This window comes from Marmota monax, unplaced genomic scaffold, assembly GCF_021218885.2.
Source record: "Marmota monax isolate L192 unplaced genomic scaffold, Marmota_monax_Labrador192_F-V1.1 WCK01_AAM20220418_F8-fsc00200, whole genome shotgun sequence".
NCBI classification, from domain to species: domain Eukaryota; kingdom Metazoa; phylum Chordata; class Mammalia; order Rodentia; family Sciuridae; genus Marmota; species Marmota monax.
The window spans coordinates 2,337,830-2,361,892 of NW_026692549.1; the positions used below are offsets into that span (position 1 = coordinate 2,337,830).

At 49.3% G+C, this 24,063-nt stretch overlaps 1 protein-coding gene across 1 annotated transcript in view; it reads left to right on the top strand.

Annotated features, from left to right (window-relative positions):
* Nucleotides 1-24,063, top strand: part of Tmem132d (transmembrane protein 132D) — a 506,271-nt gene that overhangs the window by 216,678 nt on the left and 265,530 nt on the right. Inside the window, exon 3 of the mRNA XM_046445929.2 lies at nucleotides 16,961-17,107. Coding sequence (XP_046301885.1) covers nucleotides 16,961-17,107 — 147 coding nt within the window. The remainder of the gene's footprint in view (nucleotides 1-16,960; nucleotides 17,108-24,063) is intronic.

The window sequence follows — 24,063 nt, forward strand, 5'->3', positions numbered from 1 at the left end:
ATTGTGCTGGGAAAACTGGAAATCCATATGCAACAAAATGAAACTGAATCCCTTTCTCTTGCCATGCACAAAAGTTAATTCAAAATGGATCAAGGAGCTTGATATCAAATCAGAGACACGCCATCTGATAGAAGAAAAAGTTGGCTACGATCTACATACTGTGGTGTTGGGCTCCAAATTCCTCAATAGGACACCCATAGCACAAAAGTTAATAACTAGAATCAACAAATGGGACTTACTCAAACTAAAAAGTTTTTTCTCAGCAAAAGAAACAATAAGAGAGGTAAACAGGGAGCCTACATCCTGGGAACAAATCTTTACTCCTCACACTTCAGATAGAGCCCTAATATCCAGAGTATACAAAGAACTCAAAAAATTAGACAATAAGATAACAAATAACCCAATCAACAAATGGGCCAAGGACCTCAACAGACACTTCTCAGAGGAGGACATACAATCAATCAACTAGTACATGAAAAAATGCTCACCATCTCTAGCAGTCAGAGAAATGCAAATGCATGAAGTTTCTCTAGAACCACCACCACCTGGTGCCCGTCCCAAGTGCTTTTTGATTAGGAGAGGAAAATATAACTCAACACTTAAGGTGTGTCATTAGAGACCCCAGGCCACCAGCCAGGTCAGGGGGAGGACCCTGGATCAGATCCCTGACCTTGGTTCAAAGTGCCCAAGGCCTGAAACACTGGAGTGTGAGCCCCGGGTAGGGTATCGTGAGTTGGGGGTGGGGCTGTTTATGCAGCAGGGCTATGGAAGGGACATGCCAGCACTCAGGTTTGGAAGGACAGGAACCACAACCCTTAATAGTCTAGGGGACAGAGAGATACATCCAGCAGGTGCAGAAGGACATTGGCATCCAGGTGGAAGGAAAGTCACTTGTGCTGGGACCTGGGAAGTTTGGGGCCCTCTATTGAGAGGGGTTCTGCTATGGGACATGTGGAAATCGTGGAGCCGAGCAAGGTTTCTGCTCCCATGGCCTCCTGCCTGTGCTCACTGAAGCCTGGGGCTTGAGGACCCTTGTGGATAAAGAATCTGTGATGGGGACCCAGCATAAATGACAACCAGGGATGTGAAGGTGAGGAGGGCTGCACAGAAGGTGGCTCTCCTGTAGACACAGGAGAGAGGGAAATGAGTGCCCTTGGCTTGCTGGGGCCTGGGAGAGACTCCGCGTGTCCCCTCCCAACCCAACAGGACACTTGAACAGCCGCAGGAAGCCGTGGACCCGAGAACATTGACAGGAGCTGCAGATGAGCCCATGGCCAGCCTCACCCAGCTGCAGAGCACCTCCCAGTCCACTCTGGGGATGGCAGCACCCCAGGAAAGGTTTCTGAGTTACCATGTGGCGGTTCCTCTTTGAGGGAACCAAGAGCACTCAGCACAGAAGCCCGAGCCGAGCAGAGAGGAGGGGCATAGGGACAGGGTGCAGTGGCCAGCAGGAGGGGAGCGTGGTGGTCCAGCGCTGGTTCACGTGACCAGAGAGCAGAGTGCAGATCCCAGAAGCAAGGAGGGCAGTGGTGATGGTGACTGACAGGGGCATGTTGGGGCCACCAGCAGTTTACCCAGCCTGAGTGGACCCCAAGAGACTTTTCTTTTCTTTTTTTTTCATTTGAAAATCAGAAATTTTATTTATGATGAAAGGCATTAAAAATTTCATTACTGCTATGGTTTATGCTTTATATGTCATACATAAAAAACTATCACGTAGCCCAGTCACAAAAACCTTCTATTTCCCAAGAGACTTTTCAAAGGGGAGGGACCCAACCCTAAGAGGCTGCCATAGTGAGGCCACTCAGTGGGGCATCAAACCTGCAAGTACCGGGCAGGTGTTAGAGCAGCTTCACTCTGTCCTGAGGCTCAGACTCCCAGCTGTGTGTGGCCTGTGGGGTATGGACTGGGGTGACCCTGATGCCATAGTCAAGAGGTGTTTTTTTTTAATATTTTTAGTTGTAATTGGACACTATACCTTTATTTTATTCACTTATTTTTATGTGAAGCTGAAGATCATAGCCCAGTGCCTCACATGGGCTAAGCAAGCGCTCCACACTAAGCCACAGCCCCAGCCCAGGAGGTGAGATTTTATACATATGGGAATAGCTAATTTCTACAGATGATAGATAGAGAGGTAGAAAGTTAGATGCTACATAGGTACACCTAGAGAGATGATCAAGTATATGTAGATAGATAGCTAGATAACTAGATTATACAGACATATATATGATAGATTATAGAGAAGAAATAATAAATATGGATTGATAGATACATAAATGAATGAATGGATAGATGGCAGGATGGATGGATGTTAATGTGGAAAAAGAGTTACAATGTTGCTTCCTTCTTGCAACATCTGGGTCCCAATGTTTCCAACATACTTGTGTTTCAAAGTTCAAATTGGAATTGCAGGCAGCTAGGACCTAATGCACACTGCTTATTTCTGTCATGATTCTTCTTAAACAATTGTTATTCTCAGGCCTCAGCAGACCTGCTCTCTCCCAGTCCTACAGGAAGGAACTTCAAGGAGGAGAGAGACTTGGCAGTGTACATATGAGGACTTCCCAGACTCGGGAGGACTCCCATTCCTGCCTGTATGTTAGCTGCCATATTCTCAGTGATGTTTTCTTCAATCAAAGTACAGCAGGCTGTGGAGTCCTCTGTATTTCCTGAGTCTTGGGGTGATGGTTACTCTACCAGAACATGTGGACACTGACTCAACAGTGACTTAGGCCCTTTATTAAGAGCAAATAAAGGACTCCTTCAGGGGACAGGCAGGTGGTAAAGTGGACAGGATTAGGTCAGAGCATGTGCAAGAAAGATAACTGTGTTTGGAGATGGCTAGGGGAGGGGGGCAAAGTGAAGCACTTAGGTGCCGTTCAAAGGTGGCAGTGGAGCTATTGATGCTGTTATCAGGCCAAGCCAACAGCTACCATTCCAAGGCCAGCCACAACCTGGATTAAAACAACAAAAAAGTCTTAATTATTTGTTTGAGTTGATGGTGGGGCTTCCTCACCCTCTGGTGGCCTTGAACTTCTCATGTGGTGGCTCCAAGCTCCCAAGGCAGGTACCACAAGAGGGGCAAGGAGGTTGATCCAGTGGTCACCACCTAGCTCCTGGGGCTCAGCACCACATCCACCCTGGCCACAAGCCTTTCCCTTCCTGGTGGGAGGAAGACCCCGAGGGAGGGACAGGAGGGGCGTGCCACTGCGGTCACCTCTGGAAAAGTGCACCAAGGCTGCAGAGCAGCAGGAGGACTCGGAGAGGACAAGGAGGCCGAGTGGGGAGGCAAGTCAATCAATGAAAATAGACAAGCTGTCCCCTGGTATTTATCAAGGTGTCTGTCTTCACTGCGGGTTCTCTTTAGTTTACAACCTGCTCTGCACTTAGCTTTCAGCCGGCCTCATTACTGCAGACTGGTAATGGCTGTGAAATTGTTACTTAAGTGTTGTGGAAAGTGCAACAGCTGGCTGCTGAGCAGCGGGCAGCACGTGGCCGCTAAGTGCCCTGTGGGGCCAGGGAGGCTTCCTGGAAGTGGTCACTGTCAGTTGGGAGGCTGGGGGCTGCGCAGGAGAGCCCGCCGGCAGGGGGCGTTGGAGAGAGGGTTGAGCAGGCGCTCCTAGATGGAGCCAGAGGAAGAATTCTCCCCTGCAGCCCCAGAACTTCCCCCAGCAGTGGATTTGAATATGAAAATAGAGGAAAAAATACCAGAATGGGATAAGAATTCATTTGTTAAAGTAAGAAGTGTTCTCTGTTTATTTTTTTTCTTCATCTAATGCTGAGAAATCTAGACATTTGCTTCTTTTCTGCTTAAAAAGTCAGCCTTTGCAGCCAGAGCTGGGTCAGTCTGTCCCCTGTCACCAGGCTGGGTAAATAGCCGCAGACCCTCACTCCAGCTTTTGGTGACGTGCTCATGGCCTACTGGGAAAAGAGCAGGGAAAGTTGTCCCTAAGAGACAGTAGAGTGCAGGTCACGCTGCAGTAACAAGCAACCAGAGAGCTTGATGCCCCGAGGCCACCAGATTCTAGGTCTGTTGCGGCCTTCATTGGTCCCCAGCCAGGATCCAGGCAAATGAAGTCGCCAACTTCTAGAACATTCAGCCCCTGGGTGCAGACCTCAAATTGTGCCTGACATCTTCACACTTCTGTAGGTGGGATGCGTGTCCCTCCAGCTCACATTGGCCAGTCAGGTCACATGACCATACCAGTGGTCAAACATGCCCAGTATCAAAGGGGGAGGAGAAGCAAGTCCTGCCCTGTGCCTGGACGAGGTGGAGAGAGAATCCCCAGGGCCAACACACTCAGGGTGATGCTCAATTCTTCAAGGGCCTCTTTCTCAGCAAGCCCAACAGTTCACTCAGGTGATGAAGTGTCCAGGCTGGAAACCTCTGTCCAATCTTTCTTGGTTTTCATTTGCAAAATGAGAAAGGTGGTCACTGTCTGAAATAACATGCTATCTGAGCCTTTGGATGAGTGATGCATCTCTTAGCCTTAGGCATCCCTTCACTCAGGGTGGGACATCCACACCCCAAAGCCAGTTGCAGGCACATTGGCATGAGGGTGACCTAGATGTCTCTATGTACCAAGTCCCCATGAAAATTTGCCCAGAAACTCCACAGGGACAGGAAAGTGGGCCCACAACAGAGTGCATGAGAGCAGATCTCTTAGCTGTATGATCTTAAGCATGTTAATCATCTTCTCTGTGCCTCAGAGAAGTGGCTCTGTAACATGGGGGTAAAACTTCATAGCAGCTTTTTCAGAGTTACACAAGTTTTTAGACAAGACTTCTTTATGTGGTGTAATGATTTTTCATCCCCAGACACACTGTGGGAAGTGGTATTTCAACCTCACAGATTCAAGCTGACACATTCACCAACCTACTTGTCTGCCTCTTTCTTGTTAGAGAATGTCATATAGATTTTGATCAGGCACCATGTTTGGTTGGAAACTGCATCTGCAGGCTGCACATGGAGATCCCTGGACATGACCTTGCTGTGGGATGAGCTGTGCCCTGCTGTGCTCTCATCCTTGCCCTGTGAATCTGACCTTATTTGCAGATTTACTTAAGATGAGGTCCCACTGGATTATAGAGTGGGCCCTAAAGCCAGTGTCTAGTATCTTCATAACAAGCCATGGGAAGACAGATATGGTGGGAGGAAGACCCCAGGAACCCAGAGAGAGGTGCTGAGGCCGCCACCAGTCAAGGGCCACCCTGTGTTGCTGGTGACCCTGGGAAGCAGGTTCTGCTCTGTGGTACTGCTAAAGACACTGCTTTTGCACTCTGGCCTCAAGATTGTGAGACAATCAATTTCTGAAGCCCTTAAGCTATCCAGTTTGTGGCCATTTGTTTCCATGGCACTAGGAAGCTCATAGAGCAGCATAGATTCTAATTAGCATATCAATGCGCTGTATGAAAATAAGGGCCTTAAGCTGCTTGCAAAGGCGTCTTTTCATAAGGCTTCAGAATTCTCTTTCAGTGCCACCTACCCTGTCCACAACTTGCTTCGCAAACCTAAATCCTGGCCTGGCCATGGGTCTCTCTGCTCACTCTGAGCAGAGGGGGCTGGACGCGTAGATTGACATGTACTCAAAATGGATGCAAGCTTTTACCGTCTAGGGAGCCGCCTATTTGGAATGGAAATCATCATAATTTTTCCCATTAAAATTAATAATATTACATTGAATATGTTTATTTAAATATATGTATATATTTAACAGAATTTCATTTAGCAGCAGGGTTTTAGGAATTAATTAAGGTTGTCAGTTGTCTCATCTAAGAAAGCATAAGTAGATGTTTTTTATAAACCCATGATTCACAATTGCAGGACCGAGCACGGGAGAGGCCAGGCCAATGAGAGTCCTAATCCAATTCAGGGGTCCCTGGGTACAAATGAACCCCCAGTTATCCCTACCACTGGTTGCAGCAGGAGGACCCAGCCAAGTCCCTGTCACACCTCACATCAGATGGCTGATGCCCAGCAGAGTAGCAGATGCCTGTGGCTGGGGCCTTTGCTCCCCCTCCTGGTGCCCTTCCCGGGGAGCAGCAGAGGCAGGGCTGAGAGATTCTGTCACCAGAGCAGCCACATGGAGTGCCTGGCCCAGGATAGACAACCCACCTGGGCCTGTGGTTGCCTTTGTTCCCACTCCACTGTGAAATGGGGGCTGCAAGAGAGGGAGACAGGAGGACGTCACCTTGCCCTACCCATCGTGATGAAGCTGCTGGGGACAGAGAGTGGCCCATCTCCTAGAAGCAGAGTGGAAGGGTGGTTGCCGGGGAATGAGGGAAGGAGGAGGCAGATACCAGTTGAGGGGTGTAAAGTTTCAGTTATGCAAGAAGAAGACCTACGTCTCTGTGCCCCAGCATTGTGTGGGCAGCTGACAATACTGCGTTGTGTGCTTAAAAAGTTGTCACCCAATAGATCTCACATCAAGTGTTTGTCTGCTTTGTGCTGCCATCTCAGCACACCTGAGATTGGGTCATGGATGTGAAGCAGACTCGTTTCTTACAGTTCTGGATGGAGCTGGATGTCCAAGGTCCTGGGCTACATCATCCCATGGAGGAAGGCAGGAGGGCAGGAGCCCAGGAAGGAGCCAGAGGAAGAGGGCTGAACACCCCCCTTTATCGGGAGCCCACTACAGTGATAAGGAACCCACTGCCAAGATCATGACATTAAGCCTTTCCTGAGCACAGAGCCCTCCTGGCCCACCCACCTCCTAGAGGTCCCCTCTCAACGCTATTGTATTGGGTGTTGAATTTCTAACACAGGAACTTCAGGGGGCCTCAAAATCTAGAGTGCTCTTACCATAATGAAACAAGTAAGTAAGAATAAAAAAAATTTAAAAAATAATGCAAAATGATTGCAATAAAAATTATAAAGGGAGGCCCATAAGGAATGAGATCCTTCACTTAACATATATGATAGGCATACATTTCGCTTGCTTCAGGCATGGTTGGATCAGGGCTCAATGCCAGCAGGGCTTGATTCCTTTGCCTTCCCACAGGCTCACTTCAAGCTCAGTTAATTTGTGGTGAAATCCTCGGATCCCACACCCCTCAAGGCTCCCGGCAGGTCAGGGATGAGGAAGGTGATGGGGTAGGAGGTCCTGGGAATTCCTGAGCTTCATCAGTGTGACCCAATGACTGTGATCAGAAGAAGGAGAAGGCTGCTGGTCTGAGGTCATCCTTGCTGGGTACATGTAACCAAGGCCCAAGGAAGTGGAGTGACATCAAGGCAGACCATAGGCCACCAAAGAGCTATGGTATCATAAAGAACGCTGTGCAAGGCAGCAGGGTAGGCTTCTGACTTGGGGGTCACATGGGTCCCCACACTTCCCCTGGTACCTCTCGAGGAGACCAGAGCTGGGACCACCATCCCATAACTGACCTGAGTGCTACAATGAAACACGTCCAGGGGGTGCTCTCTGGATCTGGAAGCTCCTTTACATGGCCCCCTGTGTGACAACTATTTATGTTTCTTCTTTTCTTTCTTCTCTTTTTCTTCAAACTGAAAGCCTGCCTTTGAAAAGGTGCTCACAGAAACGGTTCTTGTTGAAATATGAGACACCCAGACACCCCTGGAAGAAAAGCAAAAGGAAGGAAATTGCCTCAACAGATATTAAAATATGTCAAAAGCTATGGGGTTTAAAACATTAGGAACTGGTGCTTGAGAAGGCAGACAGATCAATAAGAGCTAGCACAGAGGCCACATACAAGCCGTAAACATACAGATTTATTATGGATTAAGGACGGCATCTTAAATCAACGAGTACTGAACGGAGGGATCATCTAACAAATAGTCTGATGAGAACCGCACAGGGGAATAAAGTTCGATCTCTAGTTCACTTCTCAAACTACAGTGAATTCCAGAAGATTTCAGGGGTTGACCTCCATCAACATCAGCTTCCTAATAAACCACGAACGCAGGACAAATAGGACAACCGAGAAATGGACAGAGGATGTGAGAAAGCATTTAAGGAGAAATGAAATCAAATATAAACGTATGGGCAGACGCTCAGCACTACTTGTGCTTATGAAAATACTGTGCTCACTTATCAGACCCCAAAAGACCAAAATGGCAAGAAAAAGCCCCTTTGAAGGCACCATAGTGTCTGTGAATGTGCAAATGGGCAGCATCTCCCCAAATGGCCATTTAGAGGTTCTGTAGCAATGGACCATATGCACGAAGGTGCCAGGATCTAAAAACGCTTACAGCTCGTGCACTATGTATATCCCAACAGCCCCATAATGTATGCATGTAGCATGTGCGTGCTCTGCATGTACTATACACACATGTAATGCATGTACATTGTGTGTACCACATATACCATACCCATATGTAATAACATGTATGTGTGCACTACATATACACACTTGCAATAATACATTGTATGTGTGCTCTTTCTATATATACACACATATAATACATATACGTTGTATACGTGCACTATATGCACATACTATACACATGTATAATACATAGCAATCCAGTTTGTTAACCCTAGTACTGCTTTGTATTTAGGATTTTTCCCTCATTAAAGAAGTGTACTTGAGCCATTCCCCTGGAACTCTGGTGACCATTGGCAGGAGACAGCAGCAAGCAATTCCAGCACATGGGTGGGGAAATCATAACTTCACTTCCTAACAGTGAAGTTATGTCCTCTTCCAAACCCTGAAACCAGACGCATCTCACCCTGTGAATCGCTGTGCCCTGGGAATGAAGCAGCGTCCAGTGTTCTGAAGCCCTGGCAGCTGGGAAGGCCACCTGGTGCTGTTTCTCTGCAAACACGTGTCCTGCTCCCTGTGCTGACAGCATTGATGTGGCTCACTCTGATCACTCTGAGACCCACTGGCTCTCTCGGTCTGTCACTCAGATCTGCCATTGGAGCTCAAGATGGCGGCTGATTCTGCTGTTTCTTCAAACACATCAGGGCTCTGGCTGGTGATTGTTGTCCAGGTGAGGTGGAAAGAAGGTGAACGTTGGTTCAAATTACGAGGTGTCCAGGGTTCTGCGTAATGAGGGAAATAATGGTGATAACAACAGCCAAAACCTGAGTTCTGCCAGCGCTGGGCCGAGACCCCCTGCTGAGACCCCCTCAGGTCCAGCAGAATCAGACTCCTCTTCACATCTCTGCTGGTGAGTTCGATGACTGCGCAATGCGAAATTCAGTGACATAGAGAGAAGGCCATTCCACTGTGATCATCCATGTGGGTGGCTCAGGCTGTGTGTCATTTAGTAGTTTAGCACCAATGACCTGTCCAGTCGGAAACAGTGATGGGGTGGTGTGGCCTCCTCTGCCCTCTCTCCTCCCCTGCAGCGTCCATTTCCTGGAAGCCCGTGTTGAGGGACGCAGGTCCCTATCGAGGTTGTGTCTTTCCGAATGAGAAACACTGGTGTTCCTGGAGTCACCTGTGCCCTGTGAGCCCCTCAACACTGCTCTCACGTGATAAGCAGGAACATATCAGCACATCATCCTGGACTGCTGGGCGGAGTCAGTGCCCAGCAGGAATGAGGAAAGTGTGCGTCCCCACTCCTGTGGGGCAAGGAGTAAACAGGATTTCAGAGACGTCTTTGTAGGCTGTGCATCTTTCCCTTCTTCCTGCCCACGTGCTCCAGTGACTGGGGGTTTGCCTTCAGCATGAATGTGGGTAGTAAAATACGTCCAGTGGTTGTAAGAGCAGCTGCCTACGCAGGGCTTGGTGCTCTCCTCGCTCCTCCTTCACAGACTTGTCCACATAGGCACCGTGTGAAAGTCTGTGTGTCCAAGTCTCTTGTGCTGCCTCTCCCCCAGACTCTCAGCACCATGGCGGGAGGATGCCCGCGTGATCTCATCTTAACTGTACCAGGCACAGGACTCTGTGGCGGAGATCAGTGAAGGAATAAGCAGCTGCAGCCACAGGAGTGGTTGGATCATGTGCTGCCAACCCTGCTTCAGGCCAGCAACTCACTGACAGCAGTAGACAGGGCTTCTGTCAGTGGGTGGCATGGCTCCCTCTGAAGCCTCCTGCTGTCCCTTTTCCCTGCAGGGAAAACTGACCCTTCCCGTGCACAGAGCTTCAGGAGGAACCCAGCGCTCAGAAGACTGAAGATTGTGTGCAGGAAGCTTTTAGCTCCGGATGGCATTTAAAAGCCAGTGAGCACCTGTGGATGCTAGTAAAGTGAGTCACAGGTCAGTGGGGCAAAAAGGATGGGCTCATCTATGCCAGGAGGAACTGGGGATCCCCAGAGCCAGCAGCCAGCTTTGTGGGGGACAGCACACAGGCTCATGCCTTGGGCCCAGATGCAACGCACTGTGGCTTTAGCTTTACTCTCAGTCCTGGGCAGGATCCTGCTTATGTGCAAGTGTAGACTGGATGTGCATGCAGAAGCCCTTGGGAGAATGATCACTAAATCATTGGCAGTTTAGGTTTAGAGTGGTGGGCGTTTGGGTGGTCTCTTCTCTTATGGCTTCAGGAGCATCCTTTGTTCCATCAACCCACCTGTTCACCCTGCCAACGTCCCCTAACACAACTCTCAGAAGTGATTGATGGAGTTCTGATCTCCCTCCATCATGGAAGATGATGGCCACTCCCAGCCTGAAGGCAGCCAGGACTGGGGGGGAGGGGGGGGCGCTGCTGCCCTGCAGAGGAGGCTTGTGCCCACGTTCTCAGCAGCTGCTCTTGGTGTGGGCTGTGCTTTCTAACAGATGGCATCCAGGCCCTTTAGTGTTCTGCTAGTCCACCCACCTCCATGCTGCCACAGGTGGGCCTGGCCTCTGAGAGACCTTGCCACTTCCCTGAGACCTCACCCTTTTCGGAGGTCAACTCTTCCTAAGCCACACCCTCTCGGAGGCCCCACCCTGACGTCCGGCCCTCCCAAGGCCACGCCTACGACCTCCTGCCCAGGCAGCGGGCTTGAGGCTCCCCTGGCTGTGGAGGGGCACCTGGAGTGGCTCTTCCTCTTTCATCTCCCACAGACCCGCTGTCCGGCAGCTGGGCAGTGCCTCGGGTCCTAGTAGCAACTCACTGACAGCAGGCGGTCAGAACTAGTTGCACGTGACTGCCTTAGTTCCACCTTGACCTCTACCCAGACATGGCAGTGCCCACTGATTCACCTGTGCTCCTGCAGACTTGAACCGGAAGCCGCAGTGCAGGGTCCGCTCTGCGGAGGGCCAGATGTACTTTATTTAGTCCACAGGGGAGAGGTCTTCATGCACCCTCTCCTTTCACCAGGGGTGTGTGCGCGAGAGTGTGCCCAGTGACTGACACGGAGAGGAGCAGCATCAGGATTTCTTAGTATGTTTATGGTTTTATCTGGATACTTTCATTTCCTACTTTCGTTATGCTTTGCAGCACACGTACTTTCAACAGGCCAAGTACAAAGTTTGTAAATACACAGGCCTCTATCAAAATAGTGTGCCAAAGTGTATTTACTGGTAGGGTGCACAATTAAAAAGTGGGCATCTGTGCTGGTAGATCGTGGCTTGCACTCATCTCAGGTCTCCCTTGTGGTCTAGCTGCCTGTGTGTGTTGCAGCAGTGCTGAGCCAGGACAAGGAGCCTTAGCAATGGTATTCAGGGACACAGAGAGGCCAGTGCTACACCAAGGCAGCAGGGGACACGGTCCAGCAGGACTGAAGTGACCTCTGAGCAAGTGCACTCATAGACTTGTTGGCCAAGGCCAAGACGCAGGCTGGGACTGAAATGGGCTCTGAAAATGAGTGACCTGTGACAAGCTATGATGCATGTGGATCTGGTAGCAAATGATATTGCCATAAAAATGTTTTTTTTCTGGTCAAGTAGAAATTAGAAGCCAAGATTGCAAATATAGTAATTCAGCTACTACATCTAAGAAAATGGGGCTTATTTTTTTTTCTTTGCCACAATTAATGACAGAAAATAAGTGAGGAGACAGAGAATAATTTTAGAAAGTTTTGTTGTAACCCCCAAAGGGTTTTTGCTTGACTTTGAACCATTGGGCAAACCATTTGCCCAATGTCTCCCCCAGTTGACCAGGAAGGATGCCGTTACCAAATCCTCAGTTGGTGTAGGTGGAGGATGGGCACTGTGTGTCACTGAATAGTGTTATTTTTTAGACGTAAGGTCCCCAAAGGCTCATGTGTGAGACAATGCAAGAACATTCAGAGGTGAAAGGATTAGATTACGAGAGTTATAACCTGATCATTGCATTGATCCACTGAGGTGGCTTAACTGGGGCGTACTGCAGGAGGCAGGGTGTGGCTGGAGGAGGTGGGTTGGTGGGGGCTGTCTTTAGGGTTTCTGTTTTGTCCTGGTGAGTGGAGCTCGCTCTCTCCTGCTTCCTGGTTGCTGTGTCCTGAGCTGCTTTCCTCCACCACACCCTCCTGCTGTGATGTTGGGTTCAGAGCAACAGAGTGGGCTGATCATGGATAGAACCCCTGAATCCATGAGCCAAAACAAACCTTTCCTCCTCTAAATTGTTCTCGTCAGGTATTTTGGTCATAGTGATGGAAAAGCTCACTAAAACAAAACAAAACAAAATTCTCCTATGGCATGTAGGTCAGACGTGAGGGGAGTGACTGGCGTGGTCTACTGAAGACCAGGCCCTGGGAAAAAGGTGCCCATTGACATCTCTGGGGAGAAGCTCACAGGCAGCCTTTCCTCCTGGAACTGGAGACACTTGGGATCTCTTCTTACCTTCCTTCTTCAAATTCCCTTGAAATATGTGGGGGTGGGGGTCATTGCTTAAGGGCAGCATAGCCAACTAATCTCTGCTTAGCCAAGAGCAGCCTCCCACACAGGTGATCTCAAGGTGGACTCACTGGCTGTGCCCACACGGTCCACCATGCTTCCAGCTCCACAGGAAGTGAATTTCTCATCTCCCACCAGCCGGGACCTGAGCAGCCTCTCTCCCCCCTGGCCCTTCCACCATGGTGCTCTGCCTCACCTTGGGCCCCGAGCAAGGGGGTTGGCTGACCATGGACTGAACCTCTGAAATCATGAGCTCAAAGTAGACTTTTCCTCCTCTCAGTTGCTTTTGTCAGGGATTTTGGTTATAATGATGCAGGGGGTGACTAACATAGCCACCTGACCCCTTGATCCCTGAGCGACTGAGTGGAGCAGAGCGGCCCCCTGACCTGAAATCCCAGGCATGCCTTTCCACAGAGGACAAGATCCCATTCCTCGCTTCTGAAGTGAGCAAACCTTGGGAGCACTGTCACAGCAGCTGAGCCTCAGCTTGTCATAGAATGGCAAATGGAAAGAGTCAGGCCTGGCTCATGTAAGGAGGGAGGGTGGAAAGCATCTCATTGGATAAAGGACAGTGGACAAGCCAGGTTCAGAAACACTTGCATGTGTCAATCCTAGGGGACCAGAGAGAGAGAGGGAGGTGTAGCACAGGGGCGTCACGGGCCACAGTGCCGGATGGATTTCCTGCTCCTTTCTCTTCTGCTGCATCTCTTTCTTATGATCAAATTCCAGGGAGACAGCTTTTGGTTGGGCTGGCTTGGGTCACCTGTCCACCTCTTGCCCAGGGTGAAGGCTTGAAGCCCCTGGAATGGCAATTTCATCATCGGGGTGCAGGTTGACCGAGGGCAAAACATGTAATAGGCTACTGCTACCTGGAATGGGAGGGGTGGGTCGGGCAGGGGCAAAAGTACCAATCATGCAATCCCTTCTATATCCAGGTTCCCAGCTGTTCCTGACTGTGTCAATCATATGCCTGGCTACTTGGGATAGTGTGTGTATGTTGTAGGCACACTATGTCCATAATATCAATATCATACTTAATATATGCTTGAGCTCATATGTATTCTGCACATAGAGTGGAGCTTCATTGTGCTTTATAAACATGGCATCCCCCCAACCCAAGCAGGGTGTGCTGTGGCAATCCACGCTGCATGTGAGAGCTTTGGGGAAAATTATGGCCTTCCCCCCATCACCATGGTAGATATATTATTAAATATAAATCTGCAGCAAAGCGTCTTCGGAAATCAAGTACTATGTTTATCTCTGTGTAATGAGGCTGTCAATGTAACCTGTATTTATTGAACCACAAGTAGGTTATAAAACTTCCATTAATGACTGTAAGTAACTCAGTTGTCATAAACAAAGAAGAAATTATCATTTGGTTCAGACCCAGTGGAGCCAATCCGCATGAGTTCTAAGAACTGCTGTAACGTTCCAAACACTGCCACTTGTGGCTCTGAGATAAGTGTTTCAAAATTATTAACACCACGAAGCCGTGCTTGGTGAGCACTGGGGCTGGTTCCCTGAGGAGTGAGTTTCAGTAGCTGGCATAGTTCATGATCAATAACTACCCGTGGTGCACGGACCCCTCTCCGGAAACCAGCCTTCGCCAGGTCACCCAAAGCACGCCCTGGCAACATGCCTTCTTTTAGGATGATGTCCCGTACTTATGAATGGCAATTCCCACATCCTGCTCTAAATCTCAGAAAGAATTGGCTCTTAGAGACACTACCCTCCAGGAGAGCTCCAGGTAGCTACAACATAGTAATAGCCACAAATGTTGGTACTGTCCAGGTTAAATAAGCAGCCTGTCTCATCTCAAGAACTTGAAAACCTTTCATTGGAGAAACTTTATCCTAACCCCAAATGACCTACTGTAGAAATAAAATTTAAGAAAAAATATAAACCCATTATATGTCAGGAAAGTCCCATGTATTGATATCTCCCATGTAACAAAACGCTTGCCAAAAATCTGGCCAGTAACCTATTTGTTTCAAGCAAATGTGATTCAATAAAGTTCCAGGGCACAGTAATTGGAAAAGCCCTTAGAATTCATCTTGTTGTAATAGTCACTGTCCCCGTGAATTGAATTTTTTTTTTAACTAGCAAGTCTTCGTTGCCAACAATCTGACTGAGTTTCAGCAAATCAGGCATCATGACTCAGGGGCAAATCAGTGCACGTGCTGGAGACCCCACATCACCCCCAAGGTCAACAAGTTGTTAGGCTCACAGGACCCAACATAGAGTCACACTCACTGCTAAGAATTATTACCACGAGGGGATGCAAAGAATAATTTGCAGGGGGACAAGTCACAGAACTGAGTGCAGGGAGACCTGCAGCCAGCACCCAGCATCCTCTCCAGCTGCTGTCACAGAATGTCCTGCAGTGACAACACTGAGGGCTGTCCCCTCAGGAAGCTCACTTGAGCCTGGGAGTCAGGGCCCCACTGGGGACCATTCATCTATACACCCTGAGCCTGGAGTCAGGGCCCCCCTGGGGACTGGTGGCCCATGTGCCCGGAGCCTGGGAATCAAGGCCACACTGGGGACTGGTCAGCGCGGGCTCCACTGTCTGCACATCTGAGCCCAGAGCCTTCACCATTACCAAGGAGGCCCTGGAGGGACTTCCTGGACCCTAGCTCCCAGGTGCCAGCCCTGCTGTGAGGAGGGGGCTGCCTCAGGTCTGCTGTGGGGAGCCTTTCCTGAAAGTGTCCTTAGTTGGGGGCAGTCATGTCTCAATTTTTCTGCAAGCTCCAATCCTGGGAGTGTCACCTTCTTTCAGCCTTGCCAGTCCCCCCTCCCCAGGAGCAGGGGCCTAACTTGCCTCCTCTTATGGTAACAGCCAGGGTTCAAGGTTCATGCCCTGCTGTCTGGAAACCTAGAGCATGGGGGCCAGTCCACCTTGGGCTGCCTCCTACTGGTCACCTCAGTGACCAGGCTTCCAAAATCTTTGTTTTCCACAAGGGACAAGAAAGAGAAGACACGTGGGAATCACGGTTTCTTCAAGCGCAGAGGCAGCTTAGGAATCCGGCAGCAGATGACTGTGGTATCCTGTCTCCACATGCTACTGTCGCATGCGCACTTTCCTTTGAGGTTTCTTAGGGAAGATTAGGAACATTTGAGGCCACCAGCTCTGGGCTCCCTTCTTCTCCTTCCTCCAGGGAACAGAGTCTCCGGTGCCTTGGAGGAATACTTGTGGGCACATCGCCTACCCTCCCTGGTCAGAGGGGGACATGGCCAATGTGCACTGTCAGGGGGCTCTAGGAAGTTTGCACTTGACTGAGGTGTGCCTAGACATCGGATGGCATGACCACACTGACCAAGGTTGTGTAGCAGACGGCATGAATGGAGTGGGGTCCACTAGCCCTGCACTGGTAAGCTCACTGGGAGGCAGCAGGCAGCCGGTGCCTGCAGGTCAGATCCTGCACCTGGCCATGGGTTCCCCTCTGCTTGGCAAAAATTAAACTGTTCCTGACTGTAGAGTGCATTTGTGAGATGGAAGGAAAAAAGCTCGTGGTGAACTTAGCTGTGCATCCAGGGTGTGGTAAGCCCTCCATAACTATGAGTGAGATGACATGGTAGACAGGGCGATTATGGGGACCTCGATGGCAGCGGTGATGAGGACCTAGAAAGAGCAGAACCTGAGAAGCCCAGCAGACCTATGCAGATAAGATCGGTGCCCACAGGTGCCTAGGGCCACCTGTGTTCCCTCCTGTCTCAGCTTTAGCATCCTATTGTGAACCTGAGCGCTGTTGGGGGAAATTAGTTGAAGGAGAAGTGTTCCTTCCTCACTTGCTGGTACACGGCGGGGGGGGGGGGGCTCTCAGGGAAGGTGTATCCTTATTAGAACCTGTACTTTTGCATGCTTAGCTCATTTCCTGTTTCCACTTAGTTTTCCCAATGTAAAGGTTTTCAGGCAGGCATGTATGTGTGCATGTGTGTGTGCGTGTGGTGTGCATGTGTGTGCACGCGCCCATGGTGTTTTAATTAAAGGCATAAAGCAGCAGGAAGATCCTCTGTTTCCCTCTGTGTCTGGTTTGATCTAGGCCAGTGTACTACCACAGCTCCTTTATTAAAGTTAGGGGTACCTGGGAAGAACAGGGGGGCAGGAAGCGGTGGTAAACTCGTATTTAACTGCTACTGTTCCTGAGCTCCGACCTTCAAGGTGGCAGCGTGTGAATGAGCTCATGGCCTGCTCCCATCAGCAGGATCCAGGACCACAGAGCGTCTCAGACATGGCTTCCTGTCTTCAACAGGGCAAAGGTGAAGAAGGGTGTGAACATCGTGGGCGTGCGAGCCAGCAGCCCTTCCATCTGGGATGTCCAGGAGAGCGCAGAGTACACGGGGAGGTACGCACCAGCTGTCATCATCTGTCAGAAGAAGTCTGGCGGCTCAGAAAACAGGTGAGTCACACCGGGGCTTCAACCTGTGTCCATCTACTGTGGTGGTGATGGCGGCCTTTCCCCACAATCGCTGAGTGCTGTCTGCATGGCGGCTGTGTTCGGTGGGTTGTTATTAGTGCCTGCAGCAGGACGGACGGATTCCTTCAGCTGGGAACAATGCGCTCTAATTCAAAGTGGACCTGTCAAACCACAGCACAGCTCTGGCACCTGTGAGGACTACTCCACGCAGGTGGAGTGATCTGCAGACCAGGCTGCACTTCCCCATGACCTCCTGCTAGCTCACAGCATTAGGTGAGCCTAGAGTCTGGGCATCTTGCAACATGGCCCATTTTGCAAGTGTCAAAGGCCAGAGTGCAATCCTCCCTGTGCACGGGGAGCCTCCCACATTGCCCAGTGTGATGGTGTTTGTGTGCAGGCATATTCTGATGGATCAGGGAACTATTGGCTGTGGAATTACAGGGAATTGTGAATCACTCTGGGGAGAAATTAAAACCCGAATCTGTCTCTGATACCCACCAAATTAGAAACAATCAGTTCACAGCTGGGCAGAGAGAGACTTGGAGACTCGGTAATTTCTGATTTATTCCACTTTCCTAGAATCTCATTGTGGCTCTGGAGAATTCCTAGTCTGGTCACATTTTTGTTACTTTTAGGTTTCTTTTTTGCTTTTCATATTGCTGAAAATCTGAACAATAATGAAAGGAGGAATCTGGGTATGTAGGCCATTATTTCTGGAATGAAGTTTTAAACTTCATAGCTCCATGTTTGGAAAATGTATTCATTTCCCATTATTTATTATAATACAGAGGTAATGAATCTCGGTTGATAGTTATTACTTTTTTTTCCGTGGTTCATTACCAAGGAGCATTGGAACCCAATTCGGGGGTGATTCGATTTGAATTCCCTTCTGTGCCCTTTGCTCAATGTGGGAGCTGAGAATCTGGGTCGTCTGCAGCGATAGCTTGTCCTCTTCCTCTTGTGGCCAGTATTTGAAGATGTTTTTTTCCCCCTGAAGATTCACTTGTGGAGCCAATGAGAGGAGAAAGAGGAAATGTGTATTTGAGTTTTGAGTTCCTTCCTGGTGTTTATGCAGTTATAGTGGCTACATGGGTGGGTTGGATGACCCCACACATGTGCATGGTTAGTGCCCGCAGATTGCCGTGGGACACGAGGTACTCTCTCTGCAGAAGGTCTTCTTTGTGTTGAGCAGCTGCAAAAATTAGGACATATGGATAGATGGATGAAAAAATGGGTAGATTGATAGATGAATGGATAGATGGATGGATGGATGGATGGATGGATGGATGGATAATGGATGGATAATTTGTTCTTTACCAGTAAGAGGAAGGTAAGTTTGGGGGAAAGGGTCTCAATCCATGCTCTTTTAATTTTTATTGTGATCTCTTTTTGCCATCTACTGTCTTGAGTTATTAGAATTAGCATTTGTAATGTTTTCTATAAGTTGTGAAAGGATTTGAACCATTACTAAGCATTTTTTAAACTTGACTTTTTGATTATAATTGAATCTCTCTCGGGCACAGAGGGGAAGACTAGAACCCTCTGAGGGTGGAGGGTGGCAGCTACAATGGAGGTGAAACTGCTTTTCTGTGGATTTCCAGATTCTCATCTTCTAAATGCACATGGATTTGCTGTCTCTGGCTCTTCTTTCATCCGAGTCAGTGTCTTCTCTGAGAGACAAGGCCCTGGTGGGACATTCAGGTGCTTCCAGAGGCTTGGTATCCCTGTACCATCTGCCTAGGGAAACTTCTTCATCCCTCACCATTTCCATTGCCAGGATTGGAAACTTGACCTCAGAGCAGGAAATAGAAAAAGCAAGTTTGTACACACACGTATGATTGTATGTGTAGTGCCTTCTGTGTATGTACTCAGAAAAGGTATCATGTGTGCACATAGATATGGCCACATCCATCTAAACATGCTCCTACATGCACATGTTGTATGTGACATGTAAGTCACATGACATACTTGCTGAGGGACACATTGCATTGCATCCACCAGGCATTGCTTGATGAGGGAAATCTAAGCTGGAAGCTCTTTGGGTTTAGGAATCAAGGCTGGTTTGCAGCTGGGTGCCAAGCCTTATGGCATGTTGGGTTCACAAAGGGCTGTCTATAAATGTTCGTTGAAGAAGTGTTGGAGGGAGACCATGTCTCTGTTAGTGTGTGTAGTGGGATAACATCTGTGCACACCTGTACTGAACGGCCTCTAATCTACCTGTTTGAAATAGGAAGGTGTCTAGAGCACATGCATTAAGACTCTATCCGGGCTCTGTTGTGAGCAGACAGTGTCCTGAGAGGGACGCGCAATAGGCTGCCCCTCCTGAGGAGCAAGCCGGAAGCTGGGGAAGGCTGGTGGGTAATGACTGTCTGCAGGAAGCCATGGGGCTGCCTGAGGATTTTGCTATTTCATAAAACATACAGGATGAAAATGGAGACTTTGAATACATTGATTGATACGTTCACCGGTTGTCCTCACTTGGAACTTCTCAGCTATAGATAATTCCATGAGGGAAGCCTTGCACCATGACAGCCAGGGGCCAAGGGCAGGGAGGAGACACTCTTTCCGCTGGGAAGCGCATCATCCAGGGACTGTTTTAACCGCAGGAACTGCTTGGCCCCGGGAACTGCTTGGCTCTCTAGGTCCTTTAACTTTCCTGCCTGCTTTGCTGTTCTTCTTAGTGGCAGCGTGGTCACTGGGATGCACAGGAAGCTCTGTATTATGATAATCCACTGCGGATCAGGGAGTCGCGTTAATGAAGTTAAGTCCCTGTGGCAGGTGTAATTTTGTGGATTAAGGAGACACTTTAATGGAAGTGACAAGTTCTGCAGATTCTTATCTGCACTGCAACATACCTTCCCTGTTTGAAGACGCGGGCTGTGGGCCTCTCATCCTAACAGGACTGATGTGAATGTTATCGCAGCGCTCAGATCTGTCTTGACTAAGCAGCATTGGCTCCCATTCTGGAAAAGAAGCAGATAATCATTATACTCTGTCCCTCAAATCCCATGGTGCCTCTCAGACTCTTGCTCATCCTGACCCTGCCTCCGCTCAGGTGATAGGTCACGAGGCATCCGGGTTTTGCATGGTCTTAAACACAAGTGTCTCCCAGGCTCACCCACAGCAGATCTTGGGTGACGTCAGGTGGCACACAGACCTGAAAAGTGACAGAAGCTTATGCTCAGTCCCTAGCAAGGCTGTGGAGTGGAGGAAATCCATCTCCCCCAGAGTACCATATGTCTCCAAAGCCTCCGTTCCTTGCAGATAGCTTGCAGACAGGAGGACTGAACAGCTACAGTTTAATCTCTCTCTCTAATCGTCATCTGCCTATTCCAGGCAGTACTGACTTTCCATTTACTGTAGGTAATGTGCTTTGTTTTAAAACAAATGTGTTTTAAGTAATAGAATGAGCTGTCGTAAATAAAAAGTAATTGATATTTAAACGGTATTTCAGATCTGGCCAGATAGGATTGAAATCTTGACTATATAATGTTAGGATGACTAGCCATGCTAAACAAGCCTCAAACTATATTTGTCAAGATCATTTAGGATCATTTGTTTAATTTTTTTAAAAACCCAATAAGAATGGCATAAATAAGATAGAAATTTCTCTTTCACATAAAAGAAGCCACAACACAGGCGGGCCAGGGCTGGTAAAGCGGTTCCCAGGTACCCTTAGGGTCCCAGGCACCTGATGTGCTAAGGCATGGCTGACATCCTCATAGATAAGACGGCCGTGAGGGCACCAGTCATCGCATCTGCATTGCAGGCCAAAGAAAAGTGACTAGAAAGGTCTTTATGGGGACAACTCTTCCTAAATGACCTTCCTGCTGTCCCCCGTTTTCTCTCTTATTCCTCATTGGTCAGAATGTGACCACCTTTCTACACCCGACTTCAGAAGGACTTGGGAAACCACTTGTGCAGGCTGTGAGCCCAATGCAGAACCAGCGTCCTGCCCCGCAGACAAAAGACTGACGGGACATGCTGGGAAGCCACCAAGGTCTGTTTCAGCAACCTGTAGGGACCAAAGACAGCAGGGTTGCTATAGGAAGATGGAGGAGTGTTGGCAGTACCTCTGACGGCCTCCCGCTCCCAGGTTCCCATGGAAACCCGCATTAGCTGGCACCGGAACCGCAGAGGAGTGTTTGTGGAGGTGCCAACACAGGGGAGAGAAGTCATCTTAGCTGTGCCTTTGTGATCCACAGGACCTGAGTGTGGGCGGGGACCTGGGCATGGGATCAGGACCATCTCCTAACACAGGCAGTGGGAGGAGCCGCTGGTGGCCGCGAGCCTGTCTGAGCCAGCAGGTCTCCATCTGCACAGGTCCCCGGGGACCCCAGTGCACCTCGAGGCCGGCTCCTGGCAAGACCCAGAGACAGATGGCGATTTCCCCATGAGAAATAAGTTGGAAAACCTCACAACCTCATAGTCAAAGGCAGGGATTCCTGTGTGAACTAGAGAAGATTTTAGAACCTTGTCTGTCTTCTCAGATTCAGACTAAGCCATGTTCCTTCAAGGGTCGCCTGCAGTCAGCTGCAGCAGCGCTGGAGATGGGAATGGAGGTGAGAAGCTGGGCCGCCCTGGCTGCTGGATTTGCTACTACAGAAAACCAGGTCAGAGTTGTGGAATGGAAACTGGAGGAGAAGGAGAAGCTTGAAAAAGAAGATGAAGAAGAAAGTTAGAGAGGTCAGTCCCTGGGCCCGCTGGACAAGATGCGAGGAGAGCAAAGGAGCAACAGCAGGAAGGACTGGACGTGACAGCACTACCGGAGGCCCTGCAGTCCCACTAGCCAGCACACACAGAGGCCTGCAGGCAAGCGTCCCCACAGAGTGTGTGCACACAGATATGCCTGCAGCTCTCGCCACAATGACCAGGAGGTGCATATGACCCCAGCCTGAAGGACACAGCAGTGACCATAGGATGGAGTATTAGGCAGCAGTTAAAAGGTAGAAGCATGGATCTTGCTCAACACAGAGGGCCTTGAAGATGCACCACGTGCATTAAACCAGACACAAAGGACCATGCATGCACGATTCTGTCTAGAGGACACGTCTGGAATAGACAGAATCACAGAGATGGAGACAGATGTGACCGCTGAGGGATGTGGGCTTTCTTTGGGGGAAATAAAAATACTCTAAGATCAGATAATGGTGATGGACATACAACTCCCAACAAACTGAAATCCATGAATTATGCACTTTAAGTTGGTGACTTTTCCCGCACACAACATGAATTACATCTTCAAGCCAGGATAACAAAGCACTTGATTACAAAAGGGATGGCTGGGTGGTACCAGTGTTGCTGATAAAATAACCCCAGGGCAGGGCAGTGGCCAAGGCGTGGGTGCAAATGCTGAGGATGTCAGCCCCGAGTGGCAGTGTTAGCTGAGGAGCTTGTCTCTTTTTGTTAGCTCACTGTGTGTCTTTGAAAATTTCCTTAGTAAGCAGGGATTGTTTTTGAGTTAGAAAAAGATGAGCTATGGAAAACTGAAAAAAAAAAATTAAAAAGTTGCCATGCACCGTGGCCGTGGGAATGGTTTCTGGGGGTTCTGAGCATTCGTGTTTTGATAGCTGATTGGAAGATGGGAGGGGAGACTGGGCTGGGTCACGCTGGCTCCGTCTGGTGGCTCGCCCAGATCTGAAGCCAGAGAGCTGGACCTCTTTTCGTCTTAGGCAAGATTTGCTTATAATGGAGGCATTACTGGTCACTCAAACACACTCGGTTGCTGGAGAAGATAGTCTCCACGATTTCTGTCCACTGCTGCTCAAGTGCTGCTGGATGGCAGGCTGGGAGTGGGAAGTGAAGGTCCGCAGGGTTTCTTTTCCTAATTATCATAAGTCTCTGTTTAGAGATCACTTTCTAGCGACCTGTCAAGACACTGCAACCCTTTTGACATCCAGAAAGCAAAAACCCAACCCAGAAACAAGCCTGAATCAGTGCCTCAAGCTGTCCGGTGGCTTGTCTTTCCTCGTGGGCAACTGTGGCCTTTCGATCCCTTCAACAGCCGCAGTGTCCTCGTCGCTGGGCTATCAAGAATACACTTGCTCTATGGTGGTGGGGATTTCTTGAAGGAGAGGACAGGCGTGTGGACTGAGACTCAGGGAATCTAGAGCTTGTTCTCACATTTCTTCTGCTCATCCCAGGGCAGGCCGGCAGGTCAGCAGAGGGACACTCCGGGTCCTCTCTGGCTGCCTCAAGAAGAGCATCCTTCCTGCTCTGTCAGAAACCAAGTGCATCACATGCACACGCTGTGAACCAGTGCAGAGCACCCGAGAGGACCTGGCACTTCCCCTGGGCTGTGAGCCTGCCTGTGCGCTGTGAGCCGTGCTCACTCCTGAGCCCTCATGGACCGTGGTGGTTGATGCTTCTGTCTTCAGGGTTTAAATTGAACCCCCATGGTTTGAGGGCCCTTGATGGATGGGCGGCGTTTCCCCGTGTGTTTGAACTCAGAAGCTGCCGGAGCCCTTCCTTTGAGCCCTGTTGGCATAACGTCTACCTCAGGGGCACAGCAATCTGAGGGTTATTCCCTTTTCTTATTTATATAGGCCAAAAAGGAGATGAAAATAATAAGAACATTTTTTTCTGAGGATGTGGGGGAACAGCTTTCTTAGACACTGCTGGAGGAATTGTAAGATGCGTTGCCCACTGTGACGATGTATTTGTCATTATCTGGCTAATGAAATCGAAAACGTGCCTCCATATGGCCCTGCGACTGCAGTTCTGGGGACATCTGCTCCAGATAAATGCCCAGCCGTGGCTGTAGGGGGCATGTACATGGGTGTTCCTTGTAGCATTTTTTTTAAAACGCCCAACAGTAGAAACCAACCTAAGCGTCCCTTAGGAGATGAATTGGTTTTAAAAAAGGTTCATCTGTGAGCCTTATGCACCATGGTGGAGAACAACTTGCCTCTCTGAGCGTCCACATTACCTTGACCTGA